Source organism: Oreochromis niloticus, linkage group LG7 (assembly GCF_001858045.2).
Source record: "Oreochromis niloticus isolate F11D_XX linkage group LG7, O_niloticus_UMD_NMBU, whole genome shotgun sequence".
Lineage (NCBI taxonomy): Eukaryota > Metazoa > Chordata > Actinopteri > Cichliformes > Cichlidae > Oreochromis > Oreochromis niloticus.
Genome location: NC_031972.2, coordinates 56,533,784 through 56,556,053, shown reverse-complemented (window position 1 = coordinate 56,556,053; position 22,270 = coordinate 56,533,784). Strand labels below are relative to the sequence as shown.

The 22,270-nt window shown below is 41.8% G+C and overlaps 1 protein-coding gene across 1 annotated transcript in view; it reads left to right on the top strand.

Moving 5' to 3' along the window:
- The window catches only part of LOC100693764 (membrane-associated guanylate kinase, WW and PDZ domain-containing protein 2), an 89,763-nt gene that overhangs the window by 17,455 nt on the left and 50,038 nt on the right, over positions 1-22,270 (top strand). Inside the window, 1 exon segment of the mRNA XM_025909468.1 lies at positions 7,782-7,898. Coding sequence (XP_025765253.1) covers positions 7,782-7,898 — 117 coding nt within the window.

Genomic DNA, 22,270 nt, shown 5'->3' with positions numbered 1-22,270 from the left:
TTTGTACTCCTCTGTAACCTGTATGACCTCTTGTGAGAATAAGGAAGCATTATTGATCACCACGTCTCTTTTTGGGTTTCGTTCTCCATGACAACCTCTCTGGTGCAGCAGCACCACTTCACCTCAGCTCTCCTTACATTCCTCTGACCGTCACAACAGATCTTACCCATTTTACTCAGTGTAGTAGTGTGTGTGTGTGTGTGTGTGTGTGTGTGTGTGTGTGTGTATGTGTGTGTCTTTGCCAGTAGGATTTAATCAGGTGTGGTTTGTCCTTAGCATGAAATACGAGAAATTTCTGTGTTTAAATGTAAACATGTCGCCTTGCATTTGTGTGTGTGTGGATATACAGTAAGAGTCCGAGTGTGCATGCAGGTGTGAGCTCCTGAAGCATAACTGTAGGATTGTTTGCAGTTAAGAGTTTAGCAGTTAAACTTTATGAGGAGAGAAGCTCAGAGAATCAATGTGGCAGGACTGTGCCTGCCTCCTCTCTCAGCCTCCCAGGAAAGTGGGCATGTCGGGTCTAATTATGCCTTCCCAAATCAAACAAAATGGCTCCCATTGGTGTCTGCATCAATATGCTCCCTTCTCCAAGCTCATAGTCATACAAACAGTGCAACACGTTAGCTATGCCATGAAAACAAAAGTGGTGCTCAGCAATTTGTGTTGTGCATAACAAAGTCTGAATAAAAATCTTTTTATTGTCTGGCAATTTCTTTAGGCTTTTAAAGAAAATATTTTAATTTCAGCATGCTGATATTTAATTGGTCCTTACTCACACTATAAGCTTAGACCTGAAACAATTAGTTGATTAACAAAAATTGCTGCTTTTATAATCAGTTTATAATTAATTTTTAAGCAAAAATACCAATAAAAAAATAATTTTTTTAAGCTTTATTCACAGAAGGCTTTGGACTTTAGATTGAACACATGTTGACATTAACAATAAGCAATCTTTGATTTAGTGAGGTGATGATTGGTGTTTAAAAAAATGATCGCAAAAACAGCATGAAGTTATGCTGTTTTTTGGGGGGGTGGGGGTGGGGGGGTACATCTAGGATATGCAACACAAACTCTGTGGCACACAAACAGATTTGCACATACATTTGATTTATAAACAGTTTATAGATTTTAAAGACTAGACATCTAGGAATAATAACACCAGGACCTACGTAGACCGGTCGGATAAGGTCGAATAAACATTTACAACCCAGCTCTGAATGTGACAGAATATAAAACGATACCCTGTTTTATGGCCAAGTATGGGTACACATACTATGAATTGTACTTGTTTTGTCTTCGCACTCACTGTAAACAGAACTGAGTACTGATAATACCATGTATGGCTTATTCATGTGTGCAGTGTTGCAGTGTGCAAAGACTTTGGAATAAATTATGCAATAAAGAAATGATGGGTAACTGTTGCCATGTATGGGAAGCTGACAGTGGGTATAACTATATATATATATTACATGTATTACATAACTGTTTACTACTATATTAGTATATAGTTATGTAATGTTAATTTTAGTGGGTGTATACACATGGACCAGTCTTTTTTTCATAATTACATTAATACATTAATGTAGGGATGCATCTTCTGCAGCATTATAAGGGACACACACAATAATACATCATAGTAATGATTAAACTGTGTTTAATCTGAAATTCTGAGCAAACCTGAAGCTACCTGAATAGTTCAACTTGAACTTGAGGCATTAATATATTAGTTAGTTAGCTTATGCCAAGTAAGTCCACATCTCTTTAAAAAGCATTTAGCAAAAAGAGGCATTGTTCATGCAAAATATCAGATTTACATCCAGCTATGAAACAGAGTAATCTCTGTGACCTGTGGTACGCTCTACGTTACAGCATGAGGTAAATCTGAGTCTTTTTCTGGTTTGACTAAAGAACATCTGCCTTCTGATTTTTCTGTAAGCATGTGGTTTGCATACTTCACTAAAAAGTAGCTGTTGCCTGGAGGAAGACGGCTTATAAAAATTAATAAATGTTGTTTAAGTGTGACCTTAAGGTGCTGAGGGAATCAAGGGCAGGGTTTGCAGTTCATCTATAAGCCGCTTTTGCAGAAGTTGTATTACTCTCAGTCCCAGAACGTCGGAAAGACGAACACACAGAAAGGTGATTTTTGCTTTGTTTTTTTTTTTAGTAACTAAGAAAATGGAGATTGGATGGACATTTTGACTAGTGTTGAAAAACACGACTAAGTGTATATATTCAGTGACATCTGGGAACTGATTGTGTGGGTACAGTTTAAGACATTAGGTAACAAATGAGCTAAGCTATATATAATTAGGAAAATCTTACTTATGAATAAATTGCACTTTTAAAGATTTTAGACCGTGAGAGAAAATGTTCCATCTCACAAGGTTTTCTATCAGGAAAAATTTGACCTTCCTCAAAGAGAGACTAAAAACCTCAGCAGCTGTCCGTAGCACTGGTGAGGTGATGTCAGATGTCCTTGTTTCCATGAACTGCTGGAATTGAAATCACAACGAGCCCGTGGCCTCTGGAATTGGTTGTTCCAATGTTTTTACGTCAGTAATTAGTGGAGGAACAGGACCTTAGTTTTTGCTGTAGCCTGCTGAGCGTTTATTGATCCCCAATTAAATCTTTTTAAGCTTTCATCATATATAAACAACGGCATAAATCACTACAAATGAAATACTGCTACTACAGAGGTTGGTACAAGTTTAATAAATCTTTAATGTCAGTGAAGGTAGCTCAATTAACTGTTGTTCCAACTTGGAAATGAGATGAGCAGAGGATATACATTCTTCAATATAAAATATTGGTGAAATAACAGGAAGTGATTTTTTTTTTTTAACTTGGAGGCTTGGGGAGAGCACATTCAACAGCATGCTAAGGTACAGACTGATATACTTTTAGATCTTTATATGTGTGGACACTCATAGAACAGTTAATATTTTAGCTGTGTACTAAGAAATTCACGTTATAGTCACACGATGAATAGACTAAAGAAAAATGATGCAACAACTATCGAGCCATTATAGTTATTTATAGTCCCAAGCCTCTGTACTCGGGGCCTCGCGTGTTATCACGCAGGCTATCATGACAGGTAAACGGTTTAGAGCTGTTTCCAAGTATGTTGTGTACATTTGGTATCACTGCGCTCAAAGGAGCTGTCAGTACAAATGAAAAAAGGCCATCCTGAGGCAGCAAAAACAAAGAAAATCTTCAAAGGGATAACAGAAATATTAGGAAGGGCAAAATCAACAGTTTTGATACACGAACGCTTGTGAACTTAGAAACATGGGGAAAAACACTTGAACTTAAAGTAAAGAGCATTGTGAGTGGTCATAATCATTACAGGAAACTTGGTGTTATAAGAACAGGCAGCCAATTTAGGAACACTCCATGAGGAAGACTTATAATTATCCAAATCTATGATGAAGACTTCACAAAAATAAATACAGAGGGATCACCACAAGATGCAAACGTGTTCAAAGAAAAAAAAAGATAAGATTAGAAATTGCCCCCCCCAAAAAAAGCCAGTAAGATAACTGTGGAGAAGAAAGTGTGGAGAAGGCTTTGACAGGTTCTGAAGCATACTACATTTAAAAAAGTACAGCAGAGGCAGTATGATGCAGTATGATGCATGGATCAACATCGCTTCTTTGGCGCTGGGTCACGACTCACGAGTACATTTTTTGAAGTGAACAGAGTGTCACTTTGTGCAAAGATTCAGGCAAATGCAGCAAACTTCACTGCAGGACATTTGAGAGTACAGAAAGGCAATGACCTGAAACATAATGTGAATGCAGCTGAGGAGTTTTTGAAGGTCTGAAAGTGGAATATTCTGCAGTGACCAGGTCAGTGACCCGATCTCAACCTGATCTTGCTGCATTTCACTTGCTTAAAAAAAAGAAAAAAGATCCACAAACACCTAAAGACAGCTGCTGCAGTGACCTGGCAAACCCATTTTTTTTGCTGCTGTCCGTGGATTACAGACATCAGATAGTCAAGTTTGAACATTTCTGCTTTTATTTATTATGATGTAAAACTTTCAAGTTACATTTTAGACCCTGAAAATAGGTGACTTTGTCTACCGGAGGTTTCTTCCTGTTAAAAGGAAGTTTTTCCTTCCCACTTCCTTAATAGGGGGTCATCTGATTGTTTAGACCCTCTTTACCTTACAATATTAAGTACCTTGAGGTGACTGCTGTTGTGATGTGGCGCTATATAAATCAAATTAAATTGAATTAATGTTACAAACTGTCTTCCTGGTTCAGTATTTTGACAGTTGCATAGTCCTCTTGTTGTCAGATTTGATTGCATATTCATATCCTTAACGTATAGCTGTTGACAGATTTGTTTACATTTTTAAAATGCATTTGCAGTGGCAGCCTTGCTTTGATCAGTGAAGACTTGTATTGTAGGACGGAACATTTGATGGTCTTTCATTTGAACACAGATATGTGAGGGTGGTGTTTTTTTTCATGTGCAGACATTGATTTAGACATGTAGAATTAGAAATATTGACGTTTAAATACTGAACGAGCTCTCTAATTTGGGTGTGTGAGGTAAATCAACAGCTGTGCGGACAGATCTGGTTCTTTTGTGTTGCTAGGCAACAAAGACATTAGATTATCTGATGTATGTGGCCAACTATCTATACGTCTCGGTGTGTAAAACTGAATTCTGCACGACTTTCAGGGTTTCTTTAGTAAAACGTGAAGCTGTCTGCATGGTTAAACATGCAGCTGATTCTGTGGACCCAAGTAGCTTGCTAAACACTCAGCTGGAGCCATTTAGCTCACCCTGCAGTAGCAGAAGAGACACGTTTTAACGAGATATTGAGCACAGAAATTAAGCAGACAAGCCCTTGTGGAATATTTAAGGGCACTAGTGATTATGAATAAAATGGACAGTAAATTTAGTGCTCTGTATGGTAAACTGGAAGTAATTTCGGACTCATCTAATCACATAATGAGGCGAAGGCTGCTGTGGTGGAGGTAGTGCCAGCAGCTCCACCAGTAACGGCAGATGTGGGCAGCAGGGAGGAATTCGTTTAAATGAACCTTTGTGTTTAAATGTGTGTGCATGATTTTTGGGATCATGTAAAAGAGAGTCGATGGGCAGTGCGGGTCTGTGTAGTCCTGCGCTGATTGCTGTCTGCCTTGATTGATGGTGTTGATTGATTGTGCCGTCGTCCTTTTTACCCCGCTTTCATGCTGCAGTTTTTGGAAATCTATAAAAACTGCGCTTCCCAGAATTATTTTCTGCTTTGTTGAAGCAGTCAGGCACCAAACGAGTTGACTGTGATGTTTACAGCATCAAGTTTAACTCTGAGTCTGGTAAATTTGTTCTGTTTGAACAGTCACACCAATAAAGCTTCTTCAAATACACCCCTCCTCCACAGTCAGCTGTGCCCCGAGCCGAGTGCTCATATCACGAGCGTGTGTTTCTGTGTTGGTGTTTGTTTACGTCTCGTGTTTTGACCAAACCTTGCTCAAGACGGCGCTCAAGGCATCTTCTGCAGCTGTGAGCTCATCAGCCCTCCGTGTGCGGATGAGTGAGTGTAACCTCACTGTGACATATGCTGCTGCTGCTGTGCATCACAGTATTTCTCTCTAGTCTAGGCTACTTTGACACAAGGTCAAACAGGGAGAGCATCTGGTGGACGGGAGATGGAGAATATTTGAGGAACGCCACGGAGCATCTGGGTGTGCTCATACACGGAAAAAGATACCGACACACACTCTGTAAATGCTTTCACATGCATAAACATTTATCTGATACTACCACTTACTGTCTCTCTCAGTTTTAGACACACACACACACACACACACACACACACACACACACACACACACACACACACACAAAAAAACACACACACCAGTGCAGTAATAGCAGCAGGAGATAGGGGCTGCTGCAGGACTGTGGAAGTCATCCGGCCAATCCGCTGGTAGGTTTTTGTGGAGCCCGGCTTCACACTGGTACATCTTCTCCTCTTTTTTTCCTCCCGACGGTCGTCGTCTCTCGCCATCTATCCGTGTCATTTTACATCTCCCATCCCCCCGTCCTCATCTTCTTCCCTGGGATTAAAATTGGCTGCAGCTGGTTACTGCTGTGTGCTGGAGCAGCGGTGGAGAAGCAGAGGCAGGAGGCGAGAGAGTGTGGTTTCACCAAGGCGGCAGAAGATGTGCGGTGGATGGTTGCAAGGCTAGAGGACGCCTGGGAGGACAGGCTGTCTGTGGATATATACCTGTAGAGAAAGAACCGCTTATATCAACATCTGGGCCAGGTACTGATGAGGTGCCCGGCTCTTTCTCTTGGATGTCTTTCTCTCTCTGAGCATGTATCGGTGTGTATGTAGAGATATATGTATGCTGGTGTCTGTGCATGTCAGAGATATGGCCTATGCATGAATGCATAGCTGCGTGACATCATGGTAAACCCATCTAGAACAATCACTGTCTAGTAGTAATGCCAATCAAGATTTCATCCTGTCTTCCATCTATTCCTTTGTTTTCCTCTCCTCTCCTCATTTCCCCTCCTTTCCTATCCTCTCCTCCTCTCTCCTCTCCTCTCACCTCGCTCTTTTCTATTTGTGAAGCATTTCATGGTGCTTCGTGGCCTTGCTAAAATGGTGTCAGTTTACATAAGATGTTAGACTAAAAGGGTTGATCATTTGAGAATTACAGTGTCACCTGTGTCAGCGCCATGTATGCATGGTTCCAATGTAAAGAGTTTCCTATGAAAGGCAGACACTGCCTGAATCTTAACTGGTATCCTGAACGCTGTCAACTCCATTTGGCAGGAGGTCACTAGATATGCATGAGTGAGGAGGCATTTTTGTCATTTGTAAATGCATGGCATGTAACCTCATCCCTCCTGCTGTCGGATGTGATGGTTTTGCATATCGAATGCTGTGTGGAAAATAAGTTCCCCTCCTCTCATCCTCCTGGGCTTCTTTGGTTTCAGATGAAGGGAGGAGAAACTATTCATGGGCATTATCACACACACGCACTATATACCGCATAGATATGTTGGCCTGCTCTTTCGCCTTTTGCCCTTATTTTGTTTGTCATTTACTTTTCTTTGTTTCAGCTCAGTGACATAATGACAAGGAAGAAAGCTCAAACAGCACGTAATCATCAGAGACAGAGAGGGAGAAATGAGGAAGTTTGAGCTTCTGTCCTCTGTAGCCTTTGTCACCCAACCTGCTGACACCGCACATTTAGCCCCAAGGGGATCACTGGTTTACACAATTGCTCTAGTAGCCTTTGCTGTTTTGCTTTGTTGTGAAAATCATTGCAAGCCATTTTTTCTCATGACACTACAAAATTGTATTTTGTCCCCCTCCCCCTTTAACATGCCGTTTTGTCTTTTATTGCTCCTCAAGGAAGTTTTATACTGTTAAAATATTCCTCAGTGTTTCTCTTTGCTAACAGCTGTGACAGTCTGTGCATTCTGTATTGGTGCGCTTCAGCTTTTTGTTGGAAAATATTAAAGAAAATTGCTCAAACTTGAAGATGAAGAGCTTCTGAAGTAACTGATATTCATGCATTGATGCTTTGTGTCATTTTAAACTTTCAGTTTTCCGTAACGGGTTTAAACTTGTGTGTCCTTTTTTGTTTAATAACTGGTGCTTGTTCTTCCACTGCAGTGGAAATCCTTTTGGTGGTTTTTGAAGCAGTCTGACTTGGATCAAGAGAAAAATGTCCTTTGCCAGTTTGTGTGTGTGTGTTGTCATCAAGCTCTAACCTCTCTCTCGCCCTTGCTCGTTTATGTTTTAGGGGGGGTGGTTGACAAGGATTTGCGGCACTACCTCAACCTGCGCTTCTCCAAGGGCTCAGTGGACCACGACCACCAGCAAATCATCAGAGACAACCTCTACCTCCGCACTGTTCCCTGTGAGTCCACATCACCCTTTATCGCTCCTCTCTTCCACCCTCTGTCCTCCATCACTGCTTCACTCCTCTTCTTTTTCTTTTTTTACTCTTCTTTGATCTCATCCTCTCTGCTGCCTCACTGTATGTCTGTAATTGTCTCTTTCATTCTCTAGCTCCATTTCTTGGATATCATTGTCAACTCTCCTCCACCAGCTAACACACCTTGTCTTTCTCTCCGCTTGCCCTCGAGATGTTACCCTCTTATTTTACACACACACACACACACACTCATTCTCTCTGTCTCTTGCCGTCTATCGCTCCTTCTCTTCCCTCAGTCGTCCGGCTGCCGAGCTCTCAGCCTGAGGTTTCCACGGCAACCACCCTCTTGTCTTGAGGCTTGCGTTGTGGTGATGCCCTGCCCCCCCTTTAGCACATGCTAGACATGCACAACAGGATATTTAAATCTCCATCTCTAAATTTCTTTCTGTGTGTGATGCATTTTACACGCTGACCAAATGAGATGTTACATGTGAATGTGTTTTTTGGGGGGGGTTTTTTGGTTCTTTTGTGGTTTTTATCTTTTTTCCCCGGCACGTATGCCTTTTGCCTGTTGGGCGGCGATGTCATTGTGTGATTAATATTGAGGGGATGCAGGGCCCAGCAGGATGTTCCTGTGTCAATACAGGCAGCAGCTCATGAATCAGGTCCGATGCTTGAGTCTGCAGACTGCATGCAGCGTGTGGATCAGCTCACTTTGCATGCATGTTTGTTGAAGGGTTTTGCACTCATCTGACATGTTTCATTATCTTCTGTTAATAGGCTAATTCATACTGCAGATTCTGGTACAGACGCATCAGGAAACGGAGCTTGACGTCAGCGATGGTTGTTTTTGTACTGGCTGCTTCTACTATACTAGATGTCCTCTCTGCCGGTGTGTTGAGCTGCTGACACAGAAGTGATTGTTTAATACGGTCCCACAGCTGCACAGTTCCCGAGCCTCTCTCTCTCACTATCACTCTATCACTCTTTTTTTTTCTCCTCTCCTCTTTTTCCCGCCGTCTTCATCTTCTGCTTTCACTCTCTCTCATGTTCCCCCTGCTCCCCTCCCACCCTCCTCTGCCTTTTTGATTTTTTTTGGTCACCACCTCACTTCATCACATTTTCTCTCCCTTTCAATTTTAACTCCAGGCGGCCTCTCCTTCTCCTTCTCCTTCCCTCTGCCTCTCCGTTCTTCTTTCTTTCTCAGACTGTTGGCTGTGTAATAGTGCAGTGAAGGCAGACTGACAGGGTGACGACAGAGGTGGTGTGCACTGGCTAAGCTTCAACACTTCTGCCCTATTGAGGCTGAAGGGCAGCACGTGTCTGTTTTGGTGGTTTTGTCACCACGTTGCAATTATAGTCCCCTTCCAGGGCTTTATGGGAACAGAAAGATGCTCATTCTGCGTGATGTGTGTGAGCAGTAATGACATCCCCATAATTAACTGCCTATCACTTAACAAAGCTGATACAGTGTAATGAAGATTATAGAAATTCCAACTCATAGACCTCCTGCACAGCGGCTTTGAATCATCATATGCTGATTATTTAAATGTCATTAAAATGCAGTTGTAATACTGCAGGAATCCCCCAAATTTATTTTAATGGTGAGCACTTTGTACTACTTACGCTGTCTCATATACACTAATCAGCCACAACGCTGAAACCAGTGACGGGTGAAGTGAATAACATTGGCTTTAATATCAGTGGCAGCTGTCAACGAGCAGGCTGATGAACTATCACGTTGTGAAGTTGGTGCGCTGGAAGCAGGAGAAATGGTTGGGCGTTAGGATTGGAGTGACTTTGAAAGTTTCCAAAGTATGATGGTTAGAGGAGCAGGTCAGAGCACCTCAGTAGGGAGGTGTTGTGTGGTGTTCCCTGTATGCAGGCGTCAGTACCTGCAGAAGTGGTCCAACATAGGACAGGCAGTGAACCGGTGAGAGGGTCATGGGCTCACAAATTGCTGATTGAAGGGCGTCAGAGGGGCACTTCTGTAGCCGGTGCAGCATGCATGCCATGTCCTGAAAGCTGAAGTCCTTACTGTAGCAGCCTCGGTTCGCCTCAGGTCATTTGCTGCGTGACATTCACCCCCTCTCCCCCCTTGCTTTTTACTGTCTTATCAAATTAAGACATATTTCTCCACTATATATCTTTTTTTTTTTCAAATAGGGGACCGGAACACAAAATTTAGAGGGAGCTGTGTGCTTATTCCCATCTTTCCAAGTTGTGATCAGAACCGGACAGCAGGGCAGTTAAGGAAGGTGTTCTGAAGGTCTGATGATGTGTTTGAGCACAAGCTGGCAGAGACAGTTTGATGCTCTAGGTAGCGATTTGCTGGGTAATCTTGGGTCCTGTCATTCATGTGGAAGCTTTTGTACCTACGTAAACGTTTTTTGTTTTGTTTTGTTTTTTTCCTGATGGCAGTGGCCATCTCTTTCAACAGGATAAAGCCACACTGCCGTGCTCCTCAAATCCCTGCTGTAATTTCTGGAGTGCGTTCAACCTTCTGTTGACCTGGCCTTGAGGCCCCTCTCCTCACCTGCGCAGGACTTAAATGACCTGCTGCTTATGTCATAAACCTCAGAGGGTTTTTTTTGGAGTTCATGCTTCACCAGAGCTGTTCTGGCAGCCTTCAAGGAGACCTACAAAATATTTGAAAGGTGGTATTAATATTGTGGCTAATCAGTGTATAGTCAACGCACGATTTCCTGGCAGTCTGAGACTCGCATAAGCAGGCGTTGCTCAACCATCAGTGACACAGCATCAGAGGGCCAAAAAACAAGGTTGATGGTCCTGAGTGCTGCACCGCTCGTGCCCTGTGGGCTGTTTGTTGTTGTGGTTTGGAGCGTTATAAAATCAGTGTTTTTTCTCCCTTGTCTGCAGCGCTCTGACCACGCTGTCAGTGCCGGTCTGTCAGCTTGACGAGCAGACGCCACTCTGCATCACAACACGCTGTCAAGGACGTGGGAGGAGGTGTGTCTGTCTGTGTGTGCGTGTGTGTTTGCGCGCGTGTGTTCATACAGCTAGAAGACTCACATGCTGACATCAACTACTGCATCCTGTTACATCATTCAGCTCAAGGATTGTCCATTCTTTCAGCAAAAATAATGAATTGAACATACTCGTTTACTCTCGGTCATTAATAACCGTATACAGATGCTGTATTGTGGCCTGCAGCCTATTGTGTGTGTGTCTCTGAGTCTTCTGTTTTGTTTGCTTGTGGATTTTTACTTATTTCAGGTTTATTTTGCACATGCGTTCACGCTTCAGCAGGCACACAAATGGTAGCAGGATATGCACTTCAAGGACATGTGCATATTTTTTACTAGGACAGGTGATAACAGTCACTGAAGACTGAAAAAGATTAAAAAATCTAAGTGACACAGTAACTGGTAAAAGTGCAGTAGAAACAATATTGGCAGAAAAGGAGATTTTTGGACATGAAGGTAGTAAAACTTGAGAGAGGTATCCCACATTTCAGGTTGAACCATTTGATTAGATTGCTGCTGTTTGACAGTCTAACTTCTCAAGCCATTTGAGCTTTTGAAAATTTCCAGCACTATTTTATTTGATTTTGCAGGGCTACATTGACCACTTCAGAGCCTGAGGTCCTGTCAGAGCGCCTGCTGTTAGGAATTTAGAGAAGAGTTTAAAATGGTTTTGCTCTCTGCATATTAGCAAGGTGAGTGCCTCTTTGATACAAGTGCAGATGAGAGCGTAAGACAGGGAAAATTTTCTAAAGGAGTGAAAACATCTGGAAAATACAAGAGAAGAGGAAGGAGAGAGGTGGGGGTACAGTAAATTGAGGGAGCGAGGGGGGGTGAAGGTGATGGATGTGGACACGAGCAAAGAGGCTCTGCGAGAAGATGGAAAATGGGGAGAAGAGGTAAAGAGGAGGAGATCAGCAGGGGAGAGAGGGGAGGGGAGAAGGCAGCAGCAGAAGATGGAAAGTGAGAAACAAGAGTCGATGCAAGTGGATGTTAAGAGGATGGAGGGTAGAGATGTGGGGAGAAGGACGGACGTGCAAGGAATGAGGGTAGAGGGAGATATGAGGGAGCCTCGTAAGTAATACCCGGGAGAACCATCTCCTTTCCTCCACTCTACTCAGAGGCATCAGTAAAAGGCTCTATAAATAGCTTAAACAGTGAGCAGCACATTCCTCTACTCAGATAGCCTATAAATACATGCAGCTTCTGTCACTTTACATCCACTGTTCTGGACACATGCTCCCCTGCAGCTTCCGACAGGGAATCCTCCTCAGACTGCAGAGGAGGAGCAGATAAAGATGTTGAGCTGAACAGGGCCAAGATGCTTCAGATGGTGATGGTGATAGGGACGATGGATGTCTGATAATGATCACGGTGATATGGGAAATTTGTGGAAGATGAAAGACACCTTTTAACCCTAATGCATGCTGCAGATCTTAATACACACTCGTGGTAATGCACACCATTCAGTGTTTGGTCATAGTACACAGGAAGTGTTATAGCACATGAAATAAAAATGGAGTAGTGTGCAAAAGAGCCACCACTCATTTCTTTAGATTTTGCTGGGAGGATTGGAAATGGGTGCAGTGATTTAAACATTTTAAGAAACAACAGGGAAATACAGCATATAAGGCAAAACAGCTTTTCTAACAAGCTTAAAAGTCAGTGTTTGGTATGACCATCTGTATTCTCCACCAAAGCCTCTTATAAACTCTCTTAGACAAGATTTTTGTAATTTCATTAAGTAGGAATATTTCTCCAGTAGTCTGTTAAGGATGCTGCTTTAATAATGTTAAGGTCCAGGTTCTGGGAAGGCCATGATGTGTTTTCTATCCAGGTATGGAATCGTTGTCATGATATGGTGGACGCTCCCTCGTGACCTTCCTTCTCATTTTGGTGACAGTTTGACCCCAAATTTTTAAGTATGAATTAATCACTCCATAAGACCTGTTGTAACTGATTTTTGGTCCAGTTCTTGTTTAATTTAGAATGTCTCAGCATTTTCTCCCTGTTTCTTTGGCCTCCACTTTTCCACTGAGAGCATTTCTAATGAGTCTTCAGTGAATGAACTGAAGGTGCAGATCTCCCAGGTTCTGTCTGTCCCCCCATTTCTTAAAGACATGAAGACACTGCCCACTGGCTGTAGTTTCCTCAGATTTTAGGAGGACAAAGTGTACACCATGGTAAGATATGTTTTCATATGTTAAGAGTTACGGTCGCCGGGCCAATAGGTAAAATGAGTTAAATAAGAACTCTAAATGAGCACTCAAAGCATTTTTTTAAAACAACCTCCATTCACCTAATAGCACACACATTCATAAAAGCACTTTTTCTATGCCTAAGTGCCTTCTCTTACATCCACACATGCAGTGACACCACGATGGGGGCGAATCAGGGTTCAGTATCCTGCCCAAGAATTCTTCAACATGTTGACAGGAGGATCCGGGAAGCGAACCACTGACCTTTCGATCAGTAGACAGCCGCTCTACCTCCTGAGGCGCCTGAAAGAAAATCTTTGGAAAGACCTTTATAAAGCCTGGAAAGCTACTCCTCAAGACCATGTTAAAAAATAATTACAAAAACATCTGACCTCTTGGAAGCAAAATATATATATCTAAGCAACTAGGGAGTGAATCAAGACTTTTGCACAGTGCTGTAGTTAAATATAGCTATTTTAAGAAAAGCTGTTTAAAACTACTGCTCTCATTTTGTGTTACGTAGCTCCAGCACTGTCCTTCATTTTACTTTTTTCCCCTTTCTAACTGTTTGCACACTACTGAGTGTATTTGCAGTGAAGGCACTGAAGAAAGCTCGAGTGCTTTAGTGCTAAGAAGAGCTTGGCAACACTTACAAGGATGGTTAAAAATTAAAATCGGTCACCAGTGTGTGTACGACTGGACAGTGTGCGTCTACCAGCTGAAGCCTCATATTGTAGTTTTCTCTGCTTTCCTCACAGTCATTGGTACACTCACACTTTTGCAACCTTTTGGCTCTGACAGCATGCTTTCCAATGTGGCGATGTGTCGAAGTTGGATTTGAATTCATTATCCTGTTGATAATGTGCAGTCAGATGAAGAGCACCTATAAATACACAGGAACAAATTCTGCACCTCTAAATGAACACTCAGTCCATTCATCTGAAACGATTTGCTCGGGAAGGGGAGCTGTCGCTGCCGTTATCTACCAAATTCTCCCACTTCCATCTGTGTTCGATTTTTTATTTTTTTTATTTCCCTCATTTAATTTGACCGACTGAAGAAAAATCTGTGATTTCTGCATCCAGAAATTTGTTCTAAAATTTAATCACGAAGAGGTTTGCGGTTGGAACGCATTCGTTTCACTTATCAAGAGTTAAATCCTGCTTATAGATTGCTGATTAAATCACACTCATATTTACAAATATGAATGTGAATGGGCCTCAGTTCTAATTTAGCACTGTGGCTGATGATGAGGCAGAGGGGGAGGAAGAGGAGTGATGACAGTTATTTCAGGATGTTTGTCATGATGATAATGGCAAAGTTCAACGAAGTGATAAAGATAAAATTAATTTCTCATGTGTCGATCTGCGGGAGAATGATTTGCTCGTATATGCACAAAAACGCACTGTACTTATGCATGAATGTGCATTTGTGGGGTTTCTTTGTACACTGTTGCATTGATTATGCTGTTTGTGTCTTGAGATTTAATAGGCTGGTTAAATAAATGAATCATGGGAGTTTTACATGCCATTCTCTGTTAAGGTTTTGTGTGTTTTTTGACTCTATATATGTATGTGTGTGTGTGTGAGAGAGAGAGAGAGAGGGGGAGAAATACATCATCCCTCAGGGACTCGCTCCTTAAAGGGGTGATTTGCCTGCTGGCTTGCTCTTGTTAAAGGGCTGGCTGACATGCTTTGATGTGGTTCTGTGCTCCCTGCAGTGTGATTGGCACACTGGATTAATGTTGTTCCACAGATGAAAGAAACTGCGAGTGAACGATATGAATTTTATGAAATGAAAATGGCAAATATTGAAGATGATTAATGAATTGGTTATGTTTGCAAAGTGTTTTCCGTGTTAAGCTGTGGACAGGTGTCGTCTCACCTCCTTTTTTCCTCTCCTCAGTGTGATCCTCTCACTCAGCAGCTAATCACAAAATGAGTTTTTCTGTTTGTTTTTTTTGTTTGTCTTTTGGAAGCGTTTTATATTTATGTTCCCGTCTCCACTCAACCACTGTTGCTTTCTCTCTGTAGTAGTTTAAAGATGTGCGTGATAAGCTTGGCTCATTCTGTAATGGTCATCACACACTTACACCTCAGTGAGTTCACGTGTTTTACACTGGTTAACCTTTACTTTTTGACATAAGCATACTCACTGGCCACTTTATTAGGTGCATCTTGCTGGTACTTTTGCTTTGAAAGTTTAATTCTTTAAGGCACCGAGTCAGGTGTTCGAAACTTTCCTCCTTTAGTCCATATTACATGACAGGATCACATAGTTCCTGCAGATTTGTTAGCTGCTCATCCATCATGTGAATCTCTTGTTCCTTCAAATCCCAAAGGTGCTCTAATGGATTGGGATCTGGTGACTGCGGAAGCCATTTGAGTACAGTGAGCTCATTGTCATGCTCAAGAAATCAGATGGCCTGAATTTTGTGACACGGTGCCTTTTCCTGCTGGGTGCAGGCATCAGAAGAATGATACACTGTGGTCATAAAGGGATGGATGTGGTCAGCAACAGTTCAGGTAGGCGGTGGCATTAAAATGATGCTAAGTTAATACTAAGTGCACCAACAAGATATACTCCATACCATTGCACCACCGGCACCCTGATCCATCGATATAAGGCAGGGTAGATCTATGCTTCATGTTGTTGATAGCTAATTCTGACCCTAACATCAGAATGTCACAGCAGAAATTGAGAATGAACAATCTGCTCTTCTGTTGTTCAGTTTTGATGAGATTGTGCAGTTTCCTTTCTCTTAGTTAACATCAGTGACACCCGGTGTGGTCTCCTGCTCAGTTTGAACTTCAGCAGATCGTCTTGATCATGTCTGCATGAATGATTTGCTGCCATGCAATTAGCCGATTACATATTCCTATTAAAACACAGTTGAACAGGTGTACCTAACAAAGTGGCCAGTGAGTATACCATACACCCCCTCTGTGTGAGGATTATCCTGCCCCCCGCTTTCATCCTTCGTCATCAGATCTGCAGACTAATAAAGGTGCTTTTCAGCCTGTCGCGGTTGATTTCCATCACCGCAGGAAATTCCTCGGTGCAAGGGTAATTTCTCAATGTCACGCAGACACCGACTCCGCCAGACGCTGATACATCTAGCAAGCAGTTGTCTTTGCAGCAGCCTCTGGATCTGACAGACAGACTTATGGAAGGAGCTCCACACCTGCCGCAGTGTTTAATCTGAATCCACACTGCCAGGTATCATTTAAAGAAGGGGTTTAATTGACTGCCTGCTTTAGTTTACGGAGGAATTTTGAATTCCCTAGAAAACCATATTTTGTCTCAGTCACCTGCTCTTTCTGATGGAGTAACTGACAGATGCATGGTGACAGTCTTGGGTTTTGATGACAAGCTAAAAACACACAGAATTTCATTTCATTTTTATGTCCAAACATAGAAAATATGTCAAGCTGAAGGAAAAAACACATTAAAAAAATACTTTAAGGTGTGTTTTGGTGGTTTGCAGAGAGATTAGAGCTGATTTGAGTTTAACTTATTTGTTTGGTGTCAATATAAGAGCATATTTGTGTTCAGTACATTACCAGATCCCTTTAATAGGAACGTTTTGCCACATGGTATAGTCTCCAGGATCTTATTTCAAAGCCCCTTCTAAATGAACACAAGTGAGCAATCCAAAGATCCAGGATTTGAACCTGCTGTGGCTTTTTTTTGCGTGGAGTTTATCTTCTGTCTGCTTGTTTGTTAAGGTTATTGGTGACTGGCCGTTAATGTGAGTGTGAATGATTGTCTGTCTCTCTGTGCTCGCCCTGCAAGAGACTGGCGACCTGTCTGGGGTGTATCCTGCCTCTCGCCCTATCACAGCCTGGAAAGGCTCCAGCCACTCCCCCACCCACCAAATGCTGAACTAGATAAGCAACCTGGTGACCACTGACCAATAGGCACCAGGATTTTAAACAGTCAGATATTGTTAAAAAAATGAGCTTTAATATCTTTGCCAGTTTTACTATATACAATCAAAGGTCTCTGAACCTTTTCTTCTTATTGATGCTGTTACATCTTTGCTACACAACAGTGAGTAGAGTAAGTAGACGTGTCTGCCAACAAGCAGTTAAAACTGCCATGGTCCTGTACCGCTGGCATCTGTCAGTGCAGCATTTGCTTGTGGGACAATTGAAATCATTGGTGTTTCCCTCCTATAAAGTCTCTGGCATTATTCTGATTGCAAAGACACTTTCCTCCAATAGCCTAAAAAATTATCTCATCTCCTCAGAAATGACACGTCATTTAACCCAGACTGCTTTAAAAGGGAAAGAACACGCATAAAATATTATTTTGATCACTCTACACGTGAATAATTATTGACAGCATGAATTGTATTGACATTTTTTCCAATAAATTAGCAAATAACTGCAACAGTTATTCAGATGGCTGATAAGTCAAGGCTGCAAAAATGGCAGACATTAGCTGGTTTTAGAGCATTTTCTCATGTTTTTATGTGCCGTTAACAATAAAAAAATCTTCATAAGAAAAAAGGCAAAATAGTCAATCATATGAAAAATGAGCAGCCCAGTCTCCAAGTGACACGGCGAGTTTATAATTTGTGCATCCAAATGTTAAAGAGTCAACACATACAGATAAATAATCACATAAAAAAAAAAATCTGGAATAAGTCAGTTAACCGGCTAACGTCCCATCATTTGATTAAAGATGCTGTTAAGGCTCTTTGACATTTTCAGTGCTTGGTGCTAGAGACAGGATTAATTTTTTTATTGATAAACGATTTATTTGATACGCTGCTCGACATCAGTAATGATGCAACCTTCCTGAAACTGCCAGGTAAAGGAATAGTTCACCATTTTAAAGAATTACTGTTATTCACTTTTCAGTAACGAACGGGTCGACAAGATTGATGCAGCTTCATGACCAAGTCAGTGTAATTTAGAATACGTCAAGCCAATTTATCACTGTGTTTGGTCAACATCTGTCTTCTTCAATCTGCTGTACAGCTGAGAGAATCAGATAATAATAACATAAAAAAATATTAAAAGAATACAAGTAAAAAAAACAAATGTCAGGTTTAAAAGCTCCAAAATAAATAGTTTTTCTGGGAGTTTTAAAAATATCTGGAGGAATCTGGATGTGAAAAGCAATTTTTTCTGTTATTTAGGAGCAAATACAGCAAAGGTCTGATATCCAGATGTTGGTTCTGGACCTCAGAGCAACTCAGAGCATCTGCTTAGCAGACCTCGGTCATCTAGTGGAAAGAGATATGGGGCCACTATCCCGTGTAATGACTTAAAAAAACAATATCAAATCTTAAACTGATTGGGAGTTGATGCAGGAGACTGTGCACCCGAGCAGCTGCGGTCGACAAAGAAAGACAGACTGACACCTGAATGAAAAAAAGCTATTACAATAGTCAAGCTGAGACGAAATGAAAGCATCTCTAACCTTTTCAAAGTCTCTGAGGGAGAGAAATGGCTTCAACTTCACAAGTACCAAAGCTGAACTAAGTTAGCTTTGACAGCAATATTTGTTCATAAAAAGTGAGCGTTGTCAAAAGATCACTCCCAGGTTCTTGGAATCCCAGAAGTCTGGAACAATATGACTTCTGTTTTCTCTGTCTATCCATTTTCCCCGTTTTCCTGGGCCTGTAACCTATCCTAGCTGTCACAGGGTGAGAAGCAGGGTACACCTCGCACAGGTCGCCAGTCTGTTCACGCTCATATTCACACCTACTGCACGGTCACTTTTAGAATCACCAATTAACCTTTGGGAAGAATTCAGAATTCACGCAGTTATGGAAGGACCCCAGGTGGGGTTTCAACCCAGTACCTTCTTGCTGTGAGGCAACAGTGCTAACCGCCACACCACTGTGCCATTCCTGTTTTGTGGTGGTTTGAAATGTCTTTTCATTTCTCCCAATGTCTTCCGTAAGATCTGTAAACAAGGATTAACAGCCGTCCTAACTCTTAACCCAAACAACAGATCCACCTACTGCACATCCAAAGCTCAATAATTCTGCTTGTTTTAGCCTTTATACAGCCTTAAGTGTGAAGTGAGATGTCCATATTATGGATATCCTGTCTTTTTAAGAGCCAAGAATGGAGCAAAATCTGTTTGAAACTGAGCGTTTGGAGCTGTGTGAAGCCTGAGCTTCTGGATCATAGGGATAATGTATAAATGCACAGCCCTCATTATCTGAAGCTTTCTCCACTGCAACAGTATATATGTGACAGGAAATAAGGAAACGCTTAGAAAGACCACCTTAAATTTGGTTTGTCTGTAGCAGAGTGAGCAGCCAGTCTCACACCTGTCTCTCTTGCTGTCTCACTGCTGATTGCAGCTAGACTGAGCATCCTTCTGCCCTGAGAGAGATTTACACTGAGACATGACATCCAAGTCTCCTAGTCCTCCCAGCCTGCAGTTCCCTTCAGAGTAAAACCTGTCTGCTCAAACAACAGGTAAATTACTCCGAGGTAACCAGGTGTGAGCCATGCTGCAAAAGTAATTGATTGATGAAGTAAGAGTCGGCGACGAGCACACACCTGCAGCGGTGCAGAGCAGAAAGGGTTCAAACTGAACACCTCTGACACTGTGACTAGTAAAACGGCTCCACATGTAAAGCGGTGTGTCATACCTGACATAAATATTATTTATGAACAGCTCATGTAGATATTGCTGCTTGTTACCATGGTGAGTCTGTGTTGCCAAGTACTGACGTGTTGTCGTGAGAGCATACGCTCCTGTCAGAGTGTTGCCATGTTGTGTCGCTGCATCTGTAGCCCAGGCTTTGTAGTGTAAATAAGGATGCTTGTGTGTGTGTGCTCGATCATACCTCTTCTATAGACCTGCTGTCACACTTCACATCTGCCAACCGGGGAGAAGAAGACGGAAGGAGGAGAGTGAATGAAAGAGAAGACCAAAGTGTGAGACGGAGCCTGAAGAAGAGACGAGAGGAGTGGAGAATAATGAAGGGAAAGAGGAGCGGATTAAAAAAGACAGAGAGGGAGTAATGGGGACAGAGATCAGCTATAGTGGAACGAAGAGCGACGAGGTAAATTGGAACACGAATCAGGAGAAAGGATGGATGGATGGATGTGTAACTGAGACAGTCTGTTGTGGTGCTCTGCTTGCTCTTTGCTAGAAAGGACTCTGGGTAAACGGGTTCAAGGTTTTGAGGACAGTGCATTGTCTCTCTATTTTTTGATCAGAATTGGTCAGAATTTTGAATATTATCTTAATAGATACCCACCAAAGGATGTAGCAGGGTTAAACAGCTAAGAAGAAAGCACCACGTGCTAATTCAGTTGAAAAGATGTGCAGCATAGTAAGGTGAGAATGGACCTACATTTAGTGTGCTATCACTTCTGTACATGCACGTATAAACCTCCTCGTTTAGCCCACTAGAGGATTATCGTGAAAGAGTGTCACAGCTATTCACCTTTTCAGGGAGTATTTTTAGTTACAATTAGATTTGGTGTTAATTCAGTCTATGTAACAAATTCACTCAGCTCCCACTGTAACCTGATCGCTGTTAGAGATGAGATGTAGAAACGAATATGAGGTCTGTGAGACAAACAATTATGCTTTTGTACAGCACAACTGTGGATTTTAAATCAAACAATCAAGACGTGGCTGAAGTGCAGACTTTCAGCTCTTCAGCTTTTTTAAAATAAATATTAAATTAACTGTTTAGTATTTCCATTTTTTCCACATTTCGATTGACGTACTCCTGTTTTCAGATGCTTAAAGTTATTTGGACAAACTGTCATAATTTTACACATAAGGATTGTTTTTAATACTTAGATGAAAATCCTTTGCAGTCAAAGACAAATGCCTGAAGTCTAGAAACCACCGAATGCTGTTTCATTTCCTCTGAGATGCTCTGCTAGGCCTTTGCTACAGCTTTGTCTTCAATAACAATAAAAGCACGCTCTGCTGTGTTAACATCGGGTGACTGACTTGGCCGGTTTTTTTGTCTTGGGAATCCGTTTTGCAGCATTTGGCTGAATCTTAGCAGATGATACAGCACCGTGCACTTCGCTTTTATCCTGTTACTTCTGTCAGCAGCCGCATCATTGATAAACACAAGTGAAACAGTTCCACCTGCATCCATACGTGCCCATGCCATGACATTACCTCCACCGATAATGTGATAATGAGTTTCTTTCCTTCTCCATACTTTTCTCTTCTCCATCATTCTGGTAGAAGTTATGCCTGGTTTCATCTGTCCAAAGACTTTTTACAATGGCACGCTGACCTCGTCTTGACTTGGTTGGATGTTTTAAAGGGTTTTTCTTAACTGAGAAAAAAAGTCTGTCACCCTGTACTTTGTCTTCTGTGGTCCCTCAGGCCGTTTGGTGTTGCTGAGCTGGTCGGTGTGTTCGTTCTTTTTAAGAATATACCTAATTGTTGATTCCAACACTCCTAAAGTTTTTGCTGTATCTCTGCTTTGTTTTCGTTTCCAGCCTAATGATGGCCTCCTTCAGTCACACCAACATCTCTTTGGACGTCATACTGTGAAATTCCACTTGTAATACAGTCCAGATGTTCTCTGCTTAATTTTAATGAGGAAACTGGCCTCACCTGGCCATGAAACTGCTTGTCAGCCAATTGCCTAATTACTTTTTTTTCCTCTGTAAAAGGGGGCTGTGTATAAAAATTATTTAAATTCCAAAATGGTTAATGCAATGCTTTCGTAAAAAGACCCTTGAATTAAAGCTGAAAGTCTGCACTTTAATCACATCTTGATAGCTTTATTTAAAATCCACTGTGCTGGTGTGTAGAGGCAAAATTTACAGTCCAAATACTTATGAGCCTGACTGTATGCACACAGAGACTCAGAGATGATTCTGAGTCTCTGCACATCCAGTTTTACTAGTCTGGGTTTGCTGCTCAGTCATGTTATCATATAAATGTTCTTTGTATTATAACCACAAATTTATTAAAATTACTGTGGAGGATAATGAGTATAAGAACTCTGGAGAAAATAATGACATCCCGTGCTCCGTGTCTATAGATTACAGTATTAACTATTAATAAGAGAGACTCGCTTGACACCCCCACTCCACACACACCTCCTTGTTCCCACACATCCTCGTGCAGAGACCGTATCATTTGACTGCCTTCCCCCAACCTTTATTATGTTAATCAGTCCATCGATAGTCTATTTTTAGCCCTGAATCTC